We start from the raw sequence: 22,258 nt of genomic DNA on the forward strand, positions 1-22,258 counted from the left end.
ACAAAGGTCCAGGGAACGAATTTAATTGGAAATTTGCATCTAAAGCTCGACAGTTATTCTTTAGACAAAAACTGTCTTCGATAAAATTGTTCCATATGATGTAGCGCTCATTTTATGTTATCAAATATGGAGTGACCAACATTTTAGGTAAAATAAAAAAAAAAACTTTCTTATATTTATAGATAGAGCTAAACATAGTTCGACAATATTGTAGTCTCAGTTATTTTAAGCAAAATATCTTTCAATACAACTGAACTAACGCTTTTGTTATATGTTACATTAGGATCACAATGAAAATAAAACGGTTTTTCCTCTAACTTTTATATTTCAAAATCTATATGCAAACTGTCTTTCGAAGACTATTGGATCTTACCAAGACAAACATTTTGCGATGCAGATCTTGTAAAGATCTCAATCTTTTCAAAGTTATTGATATTTCTTTTGCAAAAAAAAAGTCTCTTAATTTGTTTGTCGTTCTTTCTGGGGCAAACACGAAGAATGTTCATTGGCGGAATTTAATAGCGCATATTTGACTCTATTTAATGTAAATTTTCAAAACTAGGTTGTTTTCTGTCATCTTCAGTAGGATTAAGATATTTACATATTCTGCATTGAAAAATATTAGTCTTCATCATCTCTAAAAGAGTTCCAAAGACAGTTTCGGTGTAGATTTTAAAATATAAAAGTTGAATCAAAAAACCGTTTTTTTCATAATCACTCTAATTCAGCTTGAAGAAAAATCGCTAAAAACAACTTTGTCGAAGATCGTTATTTTCAAGACAAAAACTGCCTTCGACAAAGTTGTTACATACAATTGAGCGCTCTTTTTTATGATGTCGAAAATAGGGTAACTAAAAATTTAGGTGAAATAAAAAATAAAACTTTGTTACTTCTATATATAGAGGTAAACACAGTTCGACAATCTTTTAGCCCCATTTATTTTAATCAACTAGACAAAGTTATTTTTCCTATCTTTTAATATAACCGACTTGGCGCTTTTTTCAATATTGTATAGTGTGACCATGAAAAAGCTTTTTTTTTTGTTCTAACTTTTGAATTTCAAATTTTACATCAAAACTGTTTTCAGTTGACTTTAAGAGCTTATCAAGGCAAACTTTTGGAATGCAGAATTTGTTCATAACTTAATCCTACTCAAAGTTATTGGTGTTTTTTCACCCGAAAACTCATGATTTCAAATTTAGAATACTCAATTCATTTGGTTGGTGAATCGCAGAAAGAATTCCTAGAACAACATCAGATCGAGATAATCTGCTATCCAGTTGAACCTCATGCTGAGAAAAATCCAAAATTTTCTGCTGGAGAAGTGTTTTGTCTCATCACATTCCTAAACGTGATTCGAAACCATTTAAGACACTCGTCAAACGAGGAAGAATGACGCATTTCCAATAAATTTATTTCGATTACAATTCCTGCTGTTGAATTAGGTTTATTGATTGCGATTGCAAGTATTCACTTCAACAATTCATAGTTTTAGGCAGATTGTCCTCAATAGTACAGAACCAATTTTTGTTTAATATATGAGCAAAGTTTTTAACTCACAATGAGTTCAACTACTTTTTGGAAAGTATCAATGTTTTTTAACTTGAACTTTGGTAATTTCTAGCTCAAAAAAAGCCTACAATTATTTTAAAAAAGACTGAAATATAGGAAATTGTTTAAGTTGTCATAGAAAGATCCAAAAAAGTTTCTATAAAAATATTTTTAAAATTTAAATACATATTTCTCAAAAACGCATTTTTTAATATTTTCAAAAAAATATGAATAGTCCATAAAATAAGCAATAAGTTATACATACCTCGTAAGATGGGCACTTTTACAGGAAAATTGGTTTTTCTAACAACTTTTTCGTGTTTTTTTCTGAAAAAAATACTACTAATTCTAATATTGTTGAAATCAAGATAGCGATATAGTGTATTCGACAAAGTTTTTGATTTTATCAAAATATGGGCTTTGGTCGAAGACGTCAACATTCTACCTTTCATAGTTTCTGGAATATATGGCATTTTTTTAAAAGACCCCCGAAAAAATATTTTTACCTGTAACATTTTTGTGCAAAATCTGGCGTTTGAATTGTTCTTGATATTTTTCTAAATAGAAAAAAAGTTTGCAGATCATGTCAATCGCGATAATTCACACATAACAATGCTACGAGTAAAATTTTAGTAGTAATTTTGCAAAGAAAACAAGAAAAAGTTAAGCAGTAGAAGCTCGCTTATCTGCGGTATAGTCCGGCAAGGCCACCGCACATTAATTGGTAATTGTATAGGCTATTCATTTTTTTTAGAATTGAAAAAGTATGCTTTTGAGAAAAAAGAATTCTAATTTTCAAAATATTTTTTTGAATGGAATTTTTGTTTAATTGTTCGATGTCATTTAATAAAAACTTGATCGATTTCCTACATTTCTCTCTATGACCAACATTTTGTAGGTCTTATGGTTTTAGATTGAGCAGATTGTTGCATGAAAATTATTTCAATGATCATTCTGAGATGCATTAACACGTTGAGCCCCACGTCAGTCCCTAGGGGCCGACGTTGAGCTTTCTAGTAGGAAAACGCTGACTGACTGGGACTGACAGTTACAAAATTAAAAAAATTCAAATATTTACGGTTTGTTTTCGGATGTTTTACAAAATGTGACTACTTTCTAGTCGAATTTCTTTGGGAGCTGGGATCGACACTGATATTGTGCAAACGCTCTTTATGCGCCTGACTGGAAAGCGCAGCACGAAAACTCCACTTACTGTCAAAGACTTTTTTTGTTCTTGAGAAAAGAAGACTGTTTTCGGCAGATAAAGCTAAGACACACAAGCCAAAAAAGCTAGCCTCTAGTTTAAGAATAAATTGGAAGCAGTGTGGTACTCTTTTGAAACATCTCATGGTCTCTATGACACCGTTGGTGATACCGTCATCTGGGGGCAAATGGATCGCCGGGGCGAATATAACCTCATTGACGTAACCCGGATATGTTCCGGATCAGGATTACGTGGAAAGTAACCATTTTATGACCAGAACCAAATTCCATCATGTGATTGAAAAAGTTTTTATATCCTCAAAGCATTGAACTATCATTTATATGACCATAGGTAAAGAAATCAGTGAATTTGTATACATTTGCGTAAAAATTAAACTAGAAAATAATAAAAAAAAACATTGATCAATTTCACCCCAAAGGTGTGTTTTGAAAATCTCCGCTAAAAATTTTCCACACTAACACATAAAAAAATTTTTCAACGAAACATTTTCTTAACATTTTGTGACCTCAAGGTACAGTACTGGTTTTTAAAAAAATTGGTTATAGGCAAAAAAAAAAACGGTTTGGAAATATTAACATTTTTTTGAAAATCGTCATCAATTTGCCACCGGTTTACGGTACTCTCAACCGAGTGGCAAAGAGAGCAAGACCTGTTATAGATTATTGAAATAGCATTAAACCCCCACGAGAGCTTTACGATAAGGATAGCTATTACATGTTCAAAGAACAGTATACAGAAACGTTGACAGAACTCGTAGAACGTTGATCACGTAAGAACCATACACTGATAGGAAAAATAATGTGCCCCCCTAACCACCAATTTCGGATACACAAGACCATTGAAATCATTTAAACTGAATTTCAAAATTTCGTTTTTGTATAATTTTTTTTAACTGAGTCAAATGCGATCACGTGTACAAATGCACCAGGTCGAGCCGTTTGCCTCAAAACATGTCGAAATGTCAAAACATAAACAATCGAGTGAGGAATATCGAAATTCATTGAAAACATATTGATTTTTGAAGTGGGAACATTAAATTTAATCACTATTTTTAAATTAATTTTTTTTTCTTTAAGTAAAACTCTTTTAGCAGTATTCCATAAGCGAAACTTTAAACGAATAAAATAAATAAGTTATCAAAAAAGATTACAGAATGTTTACCAACTAAAACAAATTTAAAAAAAACCTGTAAAATTTGCCTATAGTGTATCTTGATAACAGAAATTCGTTGTTTTCGGCTTTTAAGTAAAAATAAAACGTGCGAATAAAAGATATAATGCAGCTGGTGTTTTGGCGAATAAAACATACAATGCATTCTATCAAATATATACCGAGAATTTGTGTTTTTGAAGGAAATGCTTTACTTATCATCTAAATTTATATTATCGCCCTCAAAATAGGCCCCTCCTGAAGCAATACACTTTTTTCCAACAATCCAGTCATGGAAACACTTGTGTAATTTTTTTTTATTCAGGAATTGTCTTCAGTCTACGCTGCGAATTCGTTTATATATCTTCAATGCTGTCAAAACGGTTCCCTCGAAGCTGCAATTTGAGGAAAAAGTCACACGGGACATCAATCAAAATATGACGAATATTCTCGTCAGAGAAATTTAGATTTCATTGATTTAATTCAATTTTTGAGTAAGATTTTCTAACGATGTAACTTAAAAAGTTATTTTACCTAGATCAGCCATTCCATGCCAAACCGATATAATGGATCTCAGATTTTCGTCAAAAGTGGTAATTTTGCTCTTTATCGCAAAACATTAGACCCGTTATTTTCCTTTTTTAAAAAAATCATAACTTTTGAACCACTGAACTGTTTAAGATGATCGACATATCAAATTGAAGCCAATGAGAAGCTAGTCTTTTGTTAAAAAAAAAATGATCAGCAAAAAATGGATTTTTTTTTTCGTAATTATTGATTGTAGTCGTTTTTTGTTATCACAGAGCCATGAAAGGATCTACGATACCAACAATCAAGAGATCATTTTCACTCTCCCTTCTTTGTATGAAATCGGACATGTTAAGTAAATCGTTTGCACTAGACAAAAGAGAATGTTCTACTGAAGCAAGTAACTCAAATTGTATCTGATCTGACCAAGGCTACACATAGGATGAAATCAACGCAGAATTCAGATGTTCCAATTGATTCTTCTCAATGCTTCATGGAAACCTTCCGTTAGGGATCAACGGTTCAAGAGTTCAATTCCATCTATAACTAAATCAGTTTATGTTGCAATCATATTACATGTTAGTACAATCTATGAAATGGCTTATAACTATAAATAAAGCAGGGAATAATAATTTTCGAACAGACAGAATTCAGTACCAAGAAAGGGGTTCTTTGAGAGAGAAAGAAAGACATGTGAATTATGACTGTGGTGTGCTTGATTGTTCCTCAATTGTACTTCAATTGTAGTTTCTATACTGGCGTTCTAAGCATAGTTGTCCCATGTTACTTTTTGACAATTTTAAATTTTCGTCATAAAATGATGAATTTATACCTAATCTTCCTGAAAAACATAAAAATAAAGTTATAGTTTGTTCCCAGCTTTTAGAAAAACAGCATCAAGCACAATTGTCCCATGTTGATATTCTAGGCATAACTGTCCCACCATGAATTTTTAAACCCGTAACCGAGACTGATTGATTCAAATGTGGGGATCTTTTCACATTTTATAAAACAAGAGTTTTCTGCAAATAAAAATCCCAGTGCATTGTTAAACCTAAATGCTTAAAGCTTCTGGTAGACAAATATGCTAGATAACTTTGAATGCGTTTTTATCAGTTGCTGATTTTGGAACATAGGACAACTATGCGTAGAACGGTAGTATAGAGCACAGGGACAACGATGAGCAATATCATTACCAATTCAAAACTGAGTAGCTCAACTAATTCATAACAGCAGAATTGAGAATCCTAAAGATGAAGGCATACAAAAAAAAAATCGTACGATTTCGCGCGAATACGCTACTCACTTGGTGCACTTTGAGATCAGAGTCGTATGGTAGCGTTTTGTCCCACAGGTTCGGTCCCAGGAAAGCCGCCTGCGCCTCGACGTTCCACGGGTCGCCATCCTCTTTGTGTTTGTCGTCGCCGCAGATGTCTTTGTTATTGCTTGATTTACCTGAAAATAGAAAGACTACTATTAATTATAGATTTGTTTGTTGCAAATAATAATCGGTAATTAGCAAACAAACATGAAGACAAACTCAGCAAACTCACAAACGATGTGTCGAGGGAGAGAGCGGTGTTGGTGTTAGAAATTACACACAGGAAAGAAGGAACAAACGAAAGGAACGAAAAAAGACAGATAATTGTCGAAATTTCGGTCGCTAGTAAATGTACATTTAATTGCCCCCAAAATATGTCTGCAATTTCTAAGTGCTTCGTCGCACTCTGTGACGAACATTTGCGATGATCGGGGAAGTGGTCGGAAAGGCAAACACCGAAAGCAGAATGAACAACTGCTCATAAATCTCAACAAGTACATCGCACGCGAGAGCTCGCAATTCACACGAGAAAACGTTAACGGTGTAATAAATCTCATCAACTATTACCGCACCTTTTGTTTTCTCGAATAGAGATGGAAGAGGAGGAAAAAAACATCACCCGCGGCAAAGCAGAATATCTCGCGGAAGGCAGACGATCGAAGGAAACGTCTTCCCATTGACTCTCCACTTGCGCTTTTTTTTTGTCTAAGTCAATTCGCACAATCCAAACCGCCGGCCGATTGAATCGAAACGTAATAAATCCACGCGGCAACAACAACAACAATCCCAACAAAAGCAAAAGGTAAACACAGCAAAGGAGGAAAGAAAGAAAATAAAAGAGGAGGGAAAACACAACATAACGCTCAATTCCGTCCGACTGAAAGCGAAAGTGAAATTGTGGCCTCCCAGCGCCTTCTCCGCCGCCATTGTCCGCATCCATCCCCGTGTTCCAAAGCGACCCTAGAGACCGAGTTCCAAGTTAGGAATTCAGCGTGTGTGCGCTCCCCTCCGGGGTTATGTGCGCACTAGTGGTTCGACTTCTTGCGTGTTCGCGTGTGAGGGGTCGGTCTAGAGGAGGCAGGGACAGGTTCTTCAGGCCCACCATCGGCGAGTGTGTGTTAGTTGGTTGTTTATGTTAAGCTTTTGATGGCCACTTGTTTTCATCGACGGTTCCCATTCAGTGTTAGTCGTTAGTCGGTTGCACTGCGTCGAATCGTCGCTAACGTATTGTTCACTGAAGAAATGCGTGCAGATCTTCTAAAATGAGAGATTATGGGTTCACGTTGGAAAAGTAGTTGATTTTTGTTTTCGATTTATGTTCTCTTCTCTGAAAGATGACGATGAAAATGTGAAATAATTTGATTAGGAATCAATTTTCGAATCACAACGGCAGGTATTATTCAAATTAGAGATGGTATCATTGCAATATTATAATGATTCTTATGGTAGATCAATAAGATCTTGTTCGATTCCGTTGTTGGGCCATTAGCTATTGGAATAATGATTAATACAGAAATTTTCGTTTGTCTGTTTGTAGTGGCGATACTTCTTTTGGAAATTCTTAGAAATTTTTAGTTATTCGTGCCTCACCTAATGATATCCAGTGTACTGCTATGTAATGCAATTATTGATTCTTTTAAGTAGGTACATACGCGTTGGAATTCCTTATTGAAACTAATGTAAGAGCCCTAGACAAACAGGAAACGATTCAGGAATCACAGATTCAAGCAACATACTCTTTTTCCTTTTGGCTTTTCCATTGAAAGTACGGTTTCAAATATAAATAATTATAGTTTGTTCAGAATTTCTCCATTTTTTGTTCGTTTATGGTTATTGGTTCATGAAATAATTAAGATCAAAACAAAAGAAACATTGAAATCAGAGGTCGCTTTTCAGAGATCAATCGTGTGATATTAAAAAAAAACCAGATATTGCACAAGTCGATTGCTCGTCTTCTTTTTGGGAATGAATCGAAAGATGGGAAACATTTTTTCTTCGCTTATTCTTTCAAAAATTTTCAACATTTTTGTTATTGATTTCATCGGAAAAATATTTTTATACGGAAAAGCATCGGAAAAAACATTACGTGACGACCGCTGGAATCGACAACTGGAATGTTGAGTGAGCATAGAGACTGATGTAACGGAAGTTAAATTTTCCGTTCAATGAATGGAGCAGACACCAGAGCTGCGATTTGTCGTGAGAATCAAGTGATGGTACTCACACAAAGATAATCAACAAATGTTGTGCAACGATTATCTTTGGTGACCATCCCAAAGCCAGTCCAATAGTGTGAGAAGAGTATTATCACAACACTAACACATGGCGAGCTTCTACTTGACAGTAGAAATCCGAGCTCCTTGCTGAGTGTCCTGTCGCTGAAATGTCAGAATAGTGCGACACTCAAAAGTCTAGCTGATGGTTTGGTGTTTGGCGATATTCACAACATTCGCCTCTTTGTGTTCGTTCTTCGTGACTAGGGATGCCAGATGTGAATATACAGTTTCATTTTAAATACAATTTGAAGAATATTGTGTTTTCAGGCATGTATTTTCTTTTCAACTTTTCAGACGGCCTTAACGTTTTTAGCGGCACTTCGCCGACTCTACGTAGTAATACACGTGTCATTTGTATTAGTACTTAGTTTGTGGAATAACACGTATCCCCTCTATTCCGGCTCCCGATCGGGTTTGAAATTAGCAAAATGATGCATTTTGTAACCCGTTCGACTTCGATTTTGTTACCAAATTTGTTTCTAATCATTGCAAGGATACTAAATCTGCAGACATGTTCGCAATTTTACTGATATTTAGTGTCCTGTCTATTCTGTTGCAGACTTATATTTTCAGTTGCAGACTGCAGGGATATGGTATTTCTACTCTTTATGACTTGATTCCTTGCGCTAACAACCCCTTTTTTCATACATTACTTTGCTATTCTCGCGGTTACAAAAATATCTGCCATTTATACACATCAACATTTCAGTTTTTTGTCGAAGGCTTTCACAAAAAATCATCTGGCATCTCTGGAGATGATGACATTTACTCTGACAAAGGCCAACACGAAAATGACAAGTCACCAAGTATTTTTGTATACATTATACATCAAATAGTTTTGTGTACTATGTCTCTCTGGGTTGACCGCTACCGACCGCGCCAGCTGTCCAAACTGGACTGCCACAAAACGCAAGTTACGCGTCTGATTAATCTTTGCTCCCAGGGAGACTTCCCACATGTTCTACGGTCCTTCCAGGCCAGTAAGAAAACTCGCATCATGTGTCTGCTGCGGAAACTACCAATCGGGCGCGGAACGGCTACGCAATGATATAATAAACTTCACAACGCCCGCGAACCAGAAGGTGGAAATCAGGACCATCAGCAGTAATTACCATATCGAGTTGAATTCATCGGTTGCCGGGATATATAACAGGGTGGTCGTGTCGGATTTGATCAAGCAAATTGATCCCAGCGGGTAGAGTGAATATGAGACTCGTCTTGTCCGAGGTGGATTAGCTGACCAAAGATACCCAGGATGCGCTGAGAAGAGTAATTGAAAAGTATTTTTCTACATGCAGATTGATTTTGTGCGCCAATTCTACTTCGCGGGTTATTCCCGCAGTTAGGAGTCGTTGCTTGGGAACAAGAGTGCCGGTCTATCTTAGGAGGTTATTCTGAAAATTTTGAATGTAAGATTGTCATTTGTTTGTTTCTTGAATGTAACAACACTATTTGCATTTCAGCACTTTCCTTCGGAACTAACGAAAAATTTAGACACTCTAACAACAACAACAACTTCTACTTCAACAAACAAATTTAAACAACCGTCGCGATTGTCAAAAATGATTGGAAATGTCTGATCACTCACATTTCTACTACCATCATACGCCACAACCACCGCTCTCGTAACGTAAAGTTGTAAACAGAGCGATCGGCAGTGAGAGGCATTGGAACCAACCGTCATTTGGTTAGGTGTCAGAAACAAAAGAGTGAGTATCACTACTGAATATTTGGATCTCACGTGCCGTGAGAGGAATTGAGTGACTATGGTCAGCTTTTTTGTAATCCATCACCGTCAGCATTGACGGTGATGGATTGCAGCTCTGGCAGACACTCGATAGGAGAAATTGAGATCTGCTTGAGGTCTCCGCAATTGAGAAGTGTAGATACAACAAATAAGTGAAATTTTTAAAAATGTTCACTACACATGTGACCTTTATTAAGAACAATCATTAATTTTACATAACTTATTAGAATCCGAAGTAGAAAATTAATTTTAAATAATTTTTTTAAGCTTTTAAGTAAGAATATGAGATTAAAAATGGCATAGCCTAGAATTTGTCTCGTAAAATTTTTATTCATTTTTATTAATACGACAAAAGATCTATAAACTGCGACTTTCACATATTTAGCCAAACCATGCCAAACCAATATAGTGGTTCTCAGATTTTCGTGAAAAGTGATAGTTTTGTTCCTTATCGCAAAACATTAGACCCGTACTTTTTTCATTAGAGCTCCCGTTTCTATTTTAGGGCGATACAAAAAACCAACTTCTCCTTTTTTCCCAAAAATGTCTTTTTTCAAAAATTCTTTTAAACTTTTGAACTACTCGACCGACTCAGATGATCGACATATCAAATTAAAGCCAATAAGCTTGTCTTCTTCGAAAAAATATTAAAAATATTAAATTTGGATTTTGTTTTTGTCATTATTGATTGTATTTGTTTTTTCCTGTATGGTTTTGGACTAGAGGGAGCCATATTGTTTTATATTTCTCCTTGAAAGCTGAGAAACTGAAAGCTAACGTATCCAAAAATCAGAGAGGCTTTGTTTTTTTTTTATTTTGAGTTATGATTTTTCAAACCGATGGTCCGAAAAATTATTTTTCCCCTTTTTTCCATCACAAAAAAAAACTTTTGAACTACTGGACCGATTCAGATGATTGACATATCAAATTAAAACCAATGAGATAGTTTCTTTCAAAAAACTATTAAACTTGCGAAAAAAAGTTGAATTCAGTTTTTGGACATAGCTTTTAAAAAATGAGTGGTACAATTTTCAACCACATTAAAAATATAAGTAAGTTACTAGCCTTTGCACCAATAGCTGTCATATAGTTTGGCAGCTCCTGGTCGTTTATTACTTACGTTATTTTTCAATATTTTTTCTGCAAAGCTGGGGTTTTTACATACTATATCCTAAAATTAGAGAGGCGTTTTTTTTGTTTTTGAGTAGAGATTTTTGATTTGATTTGAAAAATGATTTGAAAGATAATAACACAAAACGAAAGGAAAAACTTCTCTGATTACTGGATATGATATGTAAAAAAACCAAAACCATTCTTGAAAAAAAAAGAAACAGTTTTTAGTATCGGCATGGAATGGCTGTATCAATACATAGGGGAAAGTCTGTAAAGACGGACAGGGTGGGAAAGATGTACACCTGTGTATGATTGATGAATTATATTTATAAATTTCAAATTTTGATGATTTTTTTTGACACTTACTGTGAGCATCTAGCTGGCTTTCTGTTGAAGTTGTAGATAAAAACAACAAAGTAGTCTACAAGGAGCAGCTCGGTGTAAATTTTCGTCTACTGAAAATATGGTTCTCATTGTTATCGAGTATTTTTTTAGGTATTCATTTTCTCATTTTTACTCCAGATTTTTACATTGATGAAAAAAATACTATTCAGGTCGGGTAAGACGATCACTCCACCGAAGGGAAAGAAAAACATTTTGTTTTGAAAACAATTTGATTATCTCTTCCTTCTTTTTTAATGGATGCCCACTAACTACGTTTGCAAGAGCAACCAGATATCATGGACAAATCAGCAGAGCGGTTTTTAAAACGTAATCTGAATTTGTCATTCCGAATGTGGTAAGCTATTTCAGACATGAAACAATGAGAAAAGTTACAAGCCCTTCTAGGTGATTCTAGTTAATCCTTCTAGTTAGATCATTTTTAAAGTTTATTTGGAGACCTCTAAAACTTATCGAGTACATAAAGTTGAATTTTCAGTTAGTGTTCATCTTTCCCGACTAATTCTTATTTTTTCAAAGATGCCGGACACATTCATTACAAAAAAAAGACCTAGACTATCAATTTGTGGTGAGATAGCTATATATTTTTGTGAAATTTTCAACAGAAAATCAACGTTTACTTAAGGTGTCCGTTTTTACCACCCTTCCCTTATATAAAGGACGTCAAGTCAAGCACGTCAAGAAGAAAATAAAGCTCTACGAGGATACCGGAGGAGTTCGAATTGCGGATTAATCGGTCAGCTACCACAATTATTGAATTTGTACAATCTAAATACTGAAGTTTTTCATAAAATCATGTTTTTCAAATTGTCGTGATCGATAACTTTAAAAGTTTACAAAGTTTTTTTTATCATTCGTGCTGAAATGTCGAACGGATCTATCTATGTAACCATATTTGATTTAGAAAAAGGTCGATGATTCTTCTTTTAAAACGAACAAAATTGTGAAAAAAGTAGGGTTTAAATTCATAGTTTTTAAATATAATTTTTCACCTAGTGATATTTTTCTTTCTATATAAATGAAGGTTCATTTACAAAATATAACAATCAGAAACGCTCAGAACTCTTATTTTGACCAATACAACAGCTACAAGTTACTTCAATCAACAACTTCGCTGAGAGTGAACAGTATTATAATTCAGCTATTTTGAAATAAATAGAAATTTGCGGTAGGTTGATAAAAAAAATAACCCGTATGCCGAGTTTCGAAAATATTGAACGAATACTTCTAAAAAAAAGAAAAAAGAGAACAAAAATAATATAGCCACATATTAAAAGGGTGTTAGGTTACTCAGTGTAAAAAAAATTAGGTTTGAAAAAAGGGGTTCTATTTCATGAAAAAAGTACCAGGAGGATTGTGTTCGGGACACGACCGTATTGTTGACGTAGGATTCCGGTAGGCTATCTGTTTCATACTGATTTTTAATGTAATTTGAAGAATTACATAGTTAATATCTTTCATATTTTTGGGACTCTGTAAAGGGTCATTCAGTATGAGTATTATGTATTGATTTTGCACTCTATCAATGAAACAATGATGGCAGAAGCATGGTGATTAGTAATTGGGCAGTGCATATCACAATAAGAGATGCCAAAGTGGAATGAAATATGCTGAAAACTGTGGATTCAGACGAGATGGTTCCTGCGTTCTGTATGGATAAAATAATGAATGGTGTATACGGAGGGTTAAATAATAGGTTCTCCATTCTGATATTTAAATTAGGCTGACTGATCCGATCCTCTCCATCATTTTGCTAAACCTTGTCCATATGGTGGCAACTACCCAAAATCACAATATTCATTATCATATGACCAATTACTATTGATTTTTTATAAGGGCGTGTGCAGAAACATTCAACTTTTTTCTCCAAAAAATCGTAATGTGAAATCAAGATGTCTGATTAAAATACTATGTACGGTAATGTGTTTGAAAATCATTGAACTTTTTAGGAGATATAATAATATTAAAAATCTCTGTTAAAAATATTACTCAAAAATTTAATTTGATGCTAACAAACTCAAAAGAACAACTCTTCCGCTCTGGGTGCTCATGTTTCTACTTTGCTGGAGGCGGAGGTTTTCTACACTCGACAGAAAAATTAGAGGAATATAGTACGGAGGTGAACTTTTTAAGAGATTTTTGAAAAGCTGTAACTTTACGAAAAATCAACGCATAGATATGGGATATATCTCATTTTGAAGCTTCAATTTTTGGAATATTGTATTGATGATTGCAAGGAGTGATGATACTCACATATATACGTATGCATTCCCACATATACACACATTCTACACCCAAAAACTCATGAAAACGAAAGTTACGAATCGTCCATTTTGAGGTACGCATATCATTTTGTTGTCAAGGAGCAGCTTGTGATGAAGTGTTCCTCAAATTCACTCCAAACTTTGATCGGTCGGCTAAAAACACGGTTGATCGTATCAATATGAAACGTTCATAGAAGTGTAGGAGAAACATTAGGCTCATAATTTACCCGCAAACATTAGAACTTACTGCAATATTTGCAAATTTACATAGGGCTTTCTAGAACTCTTCAAAAAACGTATTTTTGGTACTTGTACTTGTTTTGGTACGATGTAAAAAATCAAATAATGTTTTTCTCCAAAGCAACAAGCTAGCCTTATGCAGAATTTAGTGAAGTTTTCAAAACTGTATTATTTTCTGAATTATTCAACATCAAAGACGGAGAAGTAATTTTTCCATTCAAACATAAATATCTCTGTATGGATAGGTCCTACAGGAATATTCTAGGAATAAAATGAGAGCTGCTTGATAAGGTCAATTAGATTTGCTATTGAGTTGGTTAGCAAACAAATGTGTGGGTCTACAAAATGTTCGAAAAAACGGAAAGAAATGGATTTTTTATTTCTTCCCGATATTTTTGACCACTGCATCTACATACACACAGATGAAAAAGTATTCGTGAAATGTTTCAAAACTTGAAAGTTGTATCTTCCAAATGAGGTATATCACATCTTTTTTTTCACGAAGTTACAGCACTTCCAAAAAAAATTCGACTCCGCACTCTGTTCCTCTATACTTTTCGTCGATTGTATGAAAAGTATATTAAAATATATCGAAAGGAGTTATTTTAGGACATTAAAATTGTCTACTTAAACTCAATTTTTAAGTAAGATTTTTAACAGTATATTTGAAATATTATTTTACCTAAGTAGTTCAATAATTCCTCAGCAACTTTTACAACGAGTACACGAAAGCAATGGGTGACGGTTGTCCTGTGGATGCCAAGAAAATTGAAACTCCTTTGTTGTTGCTACTGCTAATGCTTCTGACGATATTGGAGATGTGCTATGCTACCGACCCTCCTTGTGTGAACCACTTCGCAGTTAGAAAATGAATTATTTGTTCGGAGCGGAACCACGAAATTCATCCGAGTTGACTGGTTGTAGAACCACATAGGGTGGGGCTTACGACGCAACGTTTCGCTTCTCTTCTGGTTTCCATTGTATTGAACAAAAAAACCGATTATCGATTATCTAAGATTAGATTGATATGCTATGCATTACAATCCCTTGGTGTGTAAATGGTAAAAATTCATGAATACTATAAGCGTTTCCATTTTCCCATACATCTGTTCTCCCGACTTGTTTGCTAACCCTACCCGTATTTCGAATGCTTATAATTCAAACAGTTCTTAACAGATCGGAAAGATGTTTGCATCAATTGATAGGAAATATTTCTACGCGTCTATCGCAATTAATAAAATGTTATTTTTCATGGGATGAACAATTTAATAACTGTAAAATGTCAAGGGCTATCTAAACGCCCTAACTGCCAAGTTTTGATTGGCCCAATTTACGATTTCCTCAACACAGACTTCAAAATCGATGTACCTGTGGAAATTCATACTGCAAATATACATGCAAGTTGGGGGTATTTTTGTTCTCACCGAACTGTGTTTCCCTAACACGGACTTCAAAATTAAACTGCCTGGGGGAATCCGCTTTGCAAATACATGCAAGTCGGGGGTATTTTTTGGTATTGAGTACTTTTGTACTCGCTTGTCGTTGTGCAGACCGGAATATGTTTCCCTAAAACGTACTTTTAAACTGAGAAGCCTGGGAAAATCGTAATTTCAGGTACTAGAGGTGAATGAACTTTCGCGGATCGAAAACTACTTAAACATGAGATGTGCAATAATTTCAGAGGGAAATGTAAAATACAATGATCGTTTGACAATTCTTCCGTTCACATATTTTGGTAGTCCTAGGCATCATATCAAACGTTAAAGGACGTTCATCAAATTTACTTCTAACGAAGATCATAATCTATCACAAAAATTCGATGCATTCTAAAATAATATTCGAGGTGGTAAACAAGTGGATTGCATAATATCATTGCGTAGTTCTACGTCAAAAATATGCGGTCGTATCCTAGATACAACCCCTTACAATTTTCCTAAATGTTCGATGTTTAGATTTCCATTTTACCCTACATATCTTCCTGCGTCAAAAATTGGAATCGTCTCAAAAAACGTGCAAAGAACAATTTATTTTTTTTCGAACGGCCGCCATTTTTTGAAATATGTTTTTAGGTAGGTTTAAATGCAAGGTAGTGAAATCAGATATTAAATTTTATGACATTTGTAAACCAGAAGAGGGTCCAAAGCCCTTAAAGAGGATGGTTGTAATAGTTGTTATCCATGGTTATTCTGTAAAGAAAGAAATAGATAAACTCCAAATCACCCTTCCGGCTACCAATATTATACCAACATTCATTCCCTTCCCCTGGTGACTGTAAGGACGTGTATTGGCGTCGTTATTGACTATTTAAATCTCGATTCTTGCACAATGAGAATGGATTGCTACTCCCAAGCGTCATTCGGTATGTTCTTTGTTCAATTTCACTGGTTTAGGTCAATCATCACGGAGAGCAACTACGAATTGTACACTCTATCCAAGCTTAAGCTTTGAGGCGGAAAAGTTTCTCAAGGAACGTTGGCGCGATTGAAGAAAATGTAGAAATGTATTTTTCACAGTTGAAGAACGAAATCCAATGAACCTAAGGGAGCTCAAGGGAGCATCATTGATAGTCGGAATAAAATCAAGCTTAATGTTTGTCGAAAGTATTTCATGCCAGATCGATGCCGAACCATGATTCATGCAGAAAGAGGTCACACCAAAGGTTAGATCTGAGGTCATCTTCAATGAATGATTTTCACCGTTTCTATATATTTTTCTAGAGGTAAACACAAATATGAATGTTTGGTTAGTTTTTGTCCGAAGGCCGGATAATAACAGAATAGGTCCATCGAGAAAAAATTGTTTTAAGACAATTTTTCAAATGTCACTCATGAGACAATTTTTTTTGTAGAAGTTTCCATTTGTAAGTTGTATAGATTAAATGAAACTTGCATAAAAAGTAGAAGAGGCGATCTGACGTAGTGGTAACATCCATACTTCTCACGCTGAGGATTACGAGTTCAATTCTCACTCCCGATATTCTTCTAAAAATGGAAGTAAAAATGACGTACCAGCCAAAAAGTATTAAAAATCACTATAATACAGAACAAGAAAAAAAATCAAAAAAGTTTCACTTTTTCTAGAAGACAGGAGGACAAGTTTTGTTTTATGAGGTGAAGCGGAATCTCTCTATTGAGTCTGATAGATGTAAACATATTGAAAAACATGGAAAACCATCCCAAAAGTAGAAGGAGTGTTTACAAAAAAATCACGACAGAATGTTATGCCATTACAGATGATGCAGGAAAGAAAACCTCGTCACATCTCAAACGCACACTGCCGTCGTCATGAAACTCTCGAGGTAGAAAGTGAGAAGAAAAACGAATAATTAAAATGCTTTCCTGCTACCGATGTGGAGCAAGAGATAGCGGGACGGGCGGCCGGTACGAGAGTGGGAAACTAATGCGCCTCCGATGAGTGGCTATTATGAAAGCAACGATGATTGTAATTAACGTCACACCGAGCATATGTCTATTTTTATATGTAGGTACATCGTTGGCGGAATGGGAAAAACCAGCAACTTGGAGCGGCTTAAACATGGACATGCAGCCAGTAAGGGTGAAATGTATGTTAGTCAAGTACGGAGTCACTGGGCGAAAGAGTGTCGGGTTGTTGATTAACACGTAACCGAACCAGTTGCTGTATAATGCTGTATCGGATGTCTGACAGCTTTTTTCCATCCACTATTTTTATTGTAAACCATTCTGATTCGACGGATTGCTGAGCGTGATGTAATAAGTGTTATGCTAAAATATGATTCTGCCATACCAGGACAGACGAAGATCATCACTATTAATTGGGGCGTCGAGACATACCAATCTCATTTGTGTCGTCGACAGTAAACGATTTACTGAACTAAGCGAAAACACCCGTAATTGATTGCACTTAGTAGTAATGAAAGATTAATAAAGATGGAGCAAGAAATAAATACCTATCGAACGCGGAGTACATCAGAAGATGATGAAAAGAGGTCTCCTCGGAGAGGGGGAGATGTGTGATAGGAAGCTGATCGCGCGTTGCGCAACATATTCGCGTTCACGCATCGAAGCCACCTCAGCCATCGGAAGCAGTGATCTGTAGGAATTTCTTTCACCTGATCGTAGCTGCTGTCGCGGATCTCGGAGGTGCTCGATTGCACTTCACATCCAACCCACTTTCCGGTATTTCTATGGCCCATTTGTCAAATCAATAATGTATATTCCCCCGATCCTCGGAGTCTCTGTTGTCGTAATACCTGCCATCCGCAGATGACGCGATCGATGGAATTTACAGCCATTTGATTTTATTGGCACACTTTTTGTGGCTAACGCTTCCATCTCTTCGCTGTCTCGCATCCCGTTCGAGTCACATCCGAGGCGGCATGCAGGAAGACAGTTTTCTCCGTGTTCTTTTTTCCGGTAGAGTAGCTTTTAGCGCTCACCGAAAGTGAATTTGATTTGACATACATTTTTTTTCCTCGTGTGTGTTTTTTTCCTACTTATCGTCCGGACGCCGAGCGCCGGGTAGCGGTGAAATTAAGAGTAGCGCGATCGAGCGGGTTTGTGGTGGGTAAAGGTGTGCCGGAAAAAAATACCCCCGGGGAGACGAGTTTTAGGAAGTGGTTTACAGCCCCACCGGACTGTTTCGTAATCATTTAATTAATAGGTGAAGCCCTCCAGTGGGCTGCAGCAGTGCGGAATGGAAGTAGAGGAATGAAATTTTCGTGCGAACGTTAGAAATATAGCTTGATTGTACATCGGGATGTTTATGAGTTTTACAAAAATATTGAAACGAATTTATAATCAACATCCAATATAACTCAAACAATATAAAAACATTTCCTATTCGAGTGGGAAATTCAAATCCGAATTCCGCCATTACGCCTCAATATTACAACCTTTATCCAATTACCTATTGAAATAAATAGTGATCGTAGCTGACAGCTGTAGCAGCCTAGGAAATTATCCGATGTACACCACTCAGCAAAACCGGTTCCCATCATCCAACTCGTTAGACGCTAAACCGCCGGTCACCCCCCGCAGCACTCAACGACTAAATCAAATATCATCCGTTGGCAGCGGGGACATGTTAACCATTGCGCTGAAAGTGTCTCCCCCTGGGGACCTGGAACTATGGGGGGCCCTTGCTCCGCGTCGATAGACAACAGAAACACCGGCGCAATCGATTGCTGCGATGATTGATCATTCATCTCTCGCATAGTCGTATGTGTGTTCGCTGTCGGCTGTACCTACATAACTGTCTTCCGATCGCACTACTTTCTCATGTGCCGATTGCCGCCCGACCAACCCGCCAGGGGCTCCTCCCAGGGCAGCGGGGGGCCCTATTGTGTAATCATCGTGTTTCGCAAAAAGAAAGACAACAAAAAATCGCACGCAAAAACAATCCCCGTGAGGAAGGAACAACAATCAAAACAAACGAAATGGAGGTGTGTTGGGCCGCGGAAAGCACCGCGCTTCGTCGCCACACCGTTGGGAATGATTTATGGGTGTACGTACGGTAATAGGTAACCAAGTGATCGCATTGTGGTCGAGGAAAAGATGGTGCTGTACGTGGTGGATTTGGATTACCCTCATATACTATGTAGGGGGAAAATGCAGAAAGTTGGTAAGTTATTTCTGTGGGCCCGAATGAGAAATACTTGTTTTTTTGTCTTGTGCTGGCATATTTATTCGTGCACGCGCTGTCGCTGTCGATGTCAACGCGGGGTGTCAATCAAAACACAGTACGTGCGAGGAATCAATCTTCTACTGGGAGGGAAGGCTTCAGCGAAGATCACAAATGAACGTTGCTTTTTAAGTTGCGTTTTAAGTCAGGGTTACCATATCTACAGAATAATCTGTATTTTTACAGATTTTTCATTCTTTTTGAAACCAAGAACAGATACAGATTACAGATTTTTCAGGTTTCCATACAGATTTACAGATTTTTCAAATAACGATCCAATATTGGTTATGGCTTGATCACAATAATATTTCTCCCAACTCACCAATTTTATTCATATAGAGTCATAGAGAGTTTGTGCGATTGGAGGTAATTTATTCAATTGGAATAAATTTTGACGACATCAATATTTATGGTTCGCCATTCTGTAAATACTAATGGATTTTCAGGTGGAAAATTAAAATGAATCGCCAAAAATGGTTTTCAAATTCGAGTAAAGTTTGTCCGATTTGTGCTGAGATCCCTCCGTAGATCAATGTAACGGTGAGAAAAATTGTTTTTTTTTGGAAAGTTTTAAAGGAAAAAGGAAAAAAAATCGGAAAAAAACTGAGGAACTGCTCTCGAGCTTGGTAATCAGATAGAGTTAATTGCAAATTATAGATTGATAATTATTTTCTATTATAGAGTTTTAGACTTTAAAATGATTTTTGGACCATCGGGTATCATTGAAAAATCATAACTCAAAAACGAAAAAAACGCCTCTCTGGTTTCGAGATATGTTATGTGAAAAATCCTCAGCTTTCCAGAAAAAAATATAAAAAAACTATAGCGCCTTTCGTCCCGAGACTATGAAAAGAATAAAAAACGAATACAATCAATAGTAACGAGAGCAGAATTCAAATTTTCTGCAAGTATAGTAATTTTTCAAAAAAGGCGATTGGCTTTCATTGGATATGTCCATCATCTGAATCGGTCTAGTAGTTCAATAGTTATGAATGAAAAGTCATTTTTGGCAAAAATGCGAAAAAATGGTTTTTTTGGACCACCCTAAAATGGAAATGGTCACCCTAACGAAAAAATAAAAAAATACGGGTCTCATAGTTTGCGATAGAGAACAAAACTACCACTTTTGACGAAAATCTGAGAACCACTATATCGGTTTGGCATGGAATGGCTGAATACAGAAATCATTAAGCTATAAGGTAGCGTACACCAGTGGTCGAATAATGTGAAGGCCATGACCAAGAGAACAAAAAAGCATGAGCCTACCACTCACTGACAAATTCTGGGAAGACCTATATATTAACTATGGAACTCGGTGTCGCAAATAATCCGCACCGCGGATCATCCCCTCGTGAATAATCGGGGTTCTACTGTAATTAATTATATGCAATGCTGCTTAAAGCGTATATACCTAATGCTTAACTTTACTGAAAGTCAATCAAAAGTTTTTTACGAATATTTTATTTTATACAAAAAAAAATCCTATTCATCTTACTAATTGGGTCAAAATGATATGATATACAGTTCGACAAAAGTTTAGTATAGCGACATCGCATGAGACCGTCGTTATACACTGCGTTTCACAACTATTAAACCACTCATTTTTCTGAGTTTCCTGAGATATGTAAGAAGTCGGTTGAAATGAACTATATAGTGTAGGATGTAATAACTGTCTTCATTTAAAAGACTGGCCATTTGAACTTTACTGTTGTGTTCAGGCGCGAAACATTCTAAAAACAAAAAATTCCAGTGTTCCATAACTATAGAACCAGATGGAAAAACTCTCACTCCTTTACAAAATTAACGTCAATTTCACATTTTAATAAGTTTCTTATTCGTAGGACATCTTTAGTTTTCAATCAGTTCAAATAACCCATTCGGGATGGTTTCGACCAAGCTTCGCCATGTTGTAGTGTTTATTTCGTTCTACGCAGAGGATACTGCTCGTTTAAGCTCTTCAAATCACTCATACTGCTTGTAAGTTGCATTTACTATTCGTACGATAACTTTTCATAAGTTCTTGATGGGGTTTTGCCACAAGTACATCATTTTTTCTCACAGAGCTCTATCGTACTGCTGGCTCCTATGAATTTGGTAAACCATCTAAATTCAATGTAAAGATAATCTAATATATTTTAAGATACGAGAAAATTTATTTTTGTGAAGCACAAAAAATATACCGACAAAATTTAGGCATATAAAAAACAAAATTTAAATAAATATTAGAGCAGAGGTTCTCTAAATTCAAATTAAATTAAAAATGCCCAAAGGCCAAAAAATTATATTTTTCTCGCGCAATCCTCTTAAAAATTCAAAAAAACCCTACATGTGGAAAAAAAACAACACATACGAACGCCTTCAAATAAAAATTAGAGCGAAAGTGGGTCTCAAAGTAATATATTTTTTTCAAAATTTCGAAATGCCTGAAAATATATATAATTTTTTATTGTACCGCGGAAATCTTTAGAGTGTGAATTCTGAAAAAAATCACATATATCTAAAATAAACGTGAAAACCAATTTGAATACAAACTAGAGTAGTATTGAATCTCAAAATAAAAAAAAATATTTAAAATTAATTTAATTTTTTTAGTATTTGATTTTTTGATGAGAAAATTGTTTGAAAATATTGATCGATACACCTTAGTAAGATGTACTTTCAGTTTTTTCTTCATATTTTTGTATCAAAGCTATTGAGAATGGCATGAAAAAAACCAAAAGGTGCATTTTTCACCATAGATCCTATGTTGTACCATATAAGAACTGAAATATATGGTACCAA

At 35.6% G+C, this 22,258-nt stretch overlaps 1 protein-coding gene across 10 annotated transcripts in view; it reads right to left on the reverse strand.

Annotated features, from left to right (window-relative positions):
* The window catches only part of LOC129770360 (myb-like protein Q), a 185,606-nt gene that overhangs the window by 37,793 nt on the left and 125,555 nt on the right, over positions 1–22,258 (reverse strand). For 9 of the 10 annotated variants that reach the window (XM_055773144.1, XM_055773141.1, XM_055773150.1 and 6 more), the window contains one exon: positions 5,760–5,908. In XM_055773144.1, the coding sequence (XP_055629119.1) occupies positions 5,760–5,908 (149 nt within the window). Of the gene's footprint in view, positions 1–5,759; positions 5,924–22,258 lie in introns of all 10 variants that reach the window. The other variant, XM_055773148.1, reaches the window with a different exon arrangement.

The sequence above is a fragment of the Toxorhynchites rutilus genome, chromosome 2 (genome assembly GCF_029784135.1).
Source record: "Toxorhynchites rutilus septentrionalis strain SRP chromosome 2, ASM2978413v1, whole genome shotgun sequence".
Classification (NCBI taxonomy): Eukaryota; Metazoa; Arthropoda; class Insecta; order Diptera; family Culicidae; genus Toxorhynchites; species Toxorhynchites rutilus.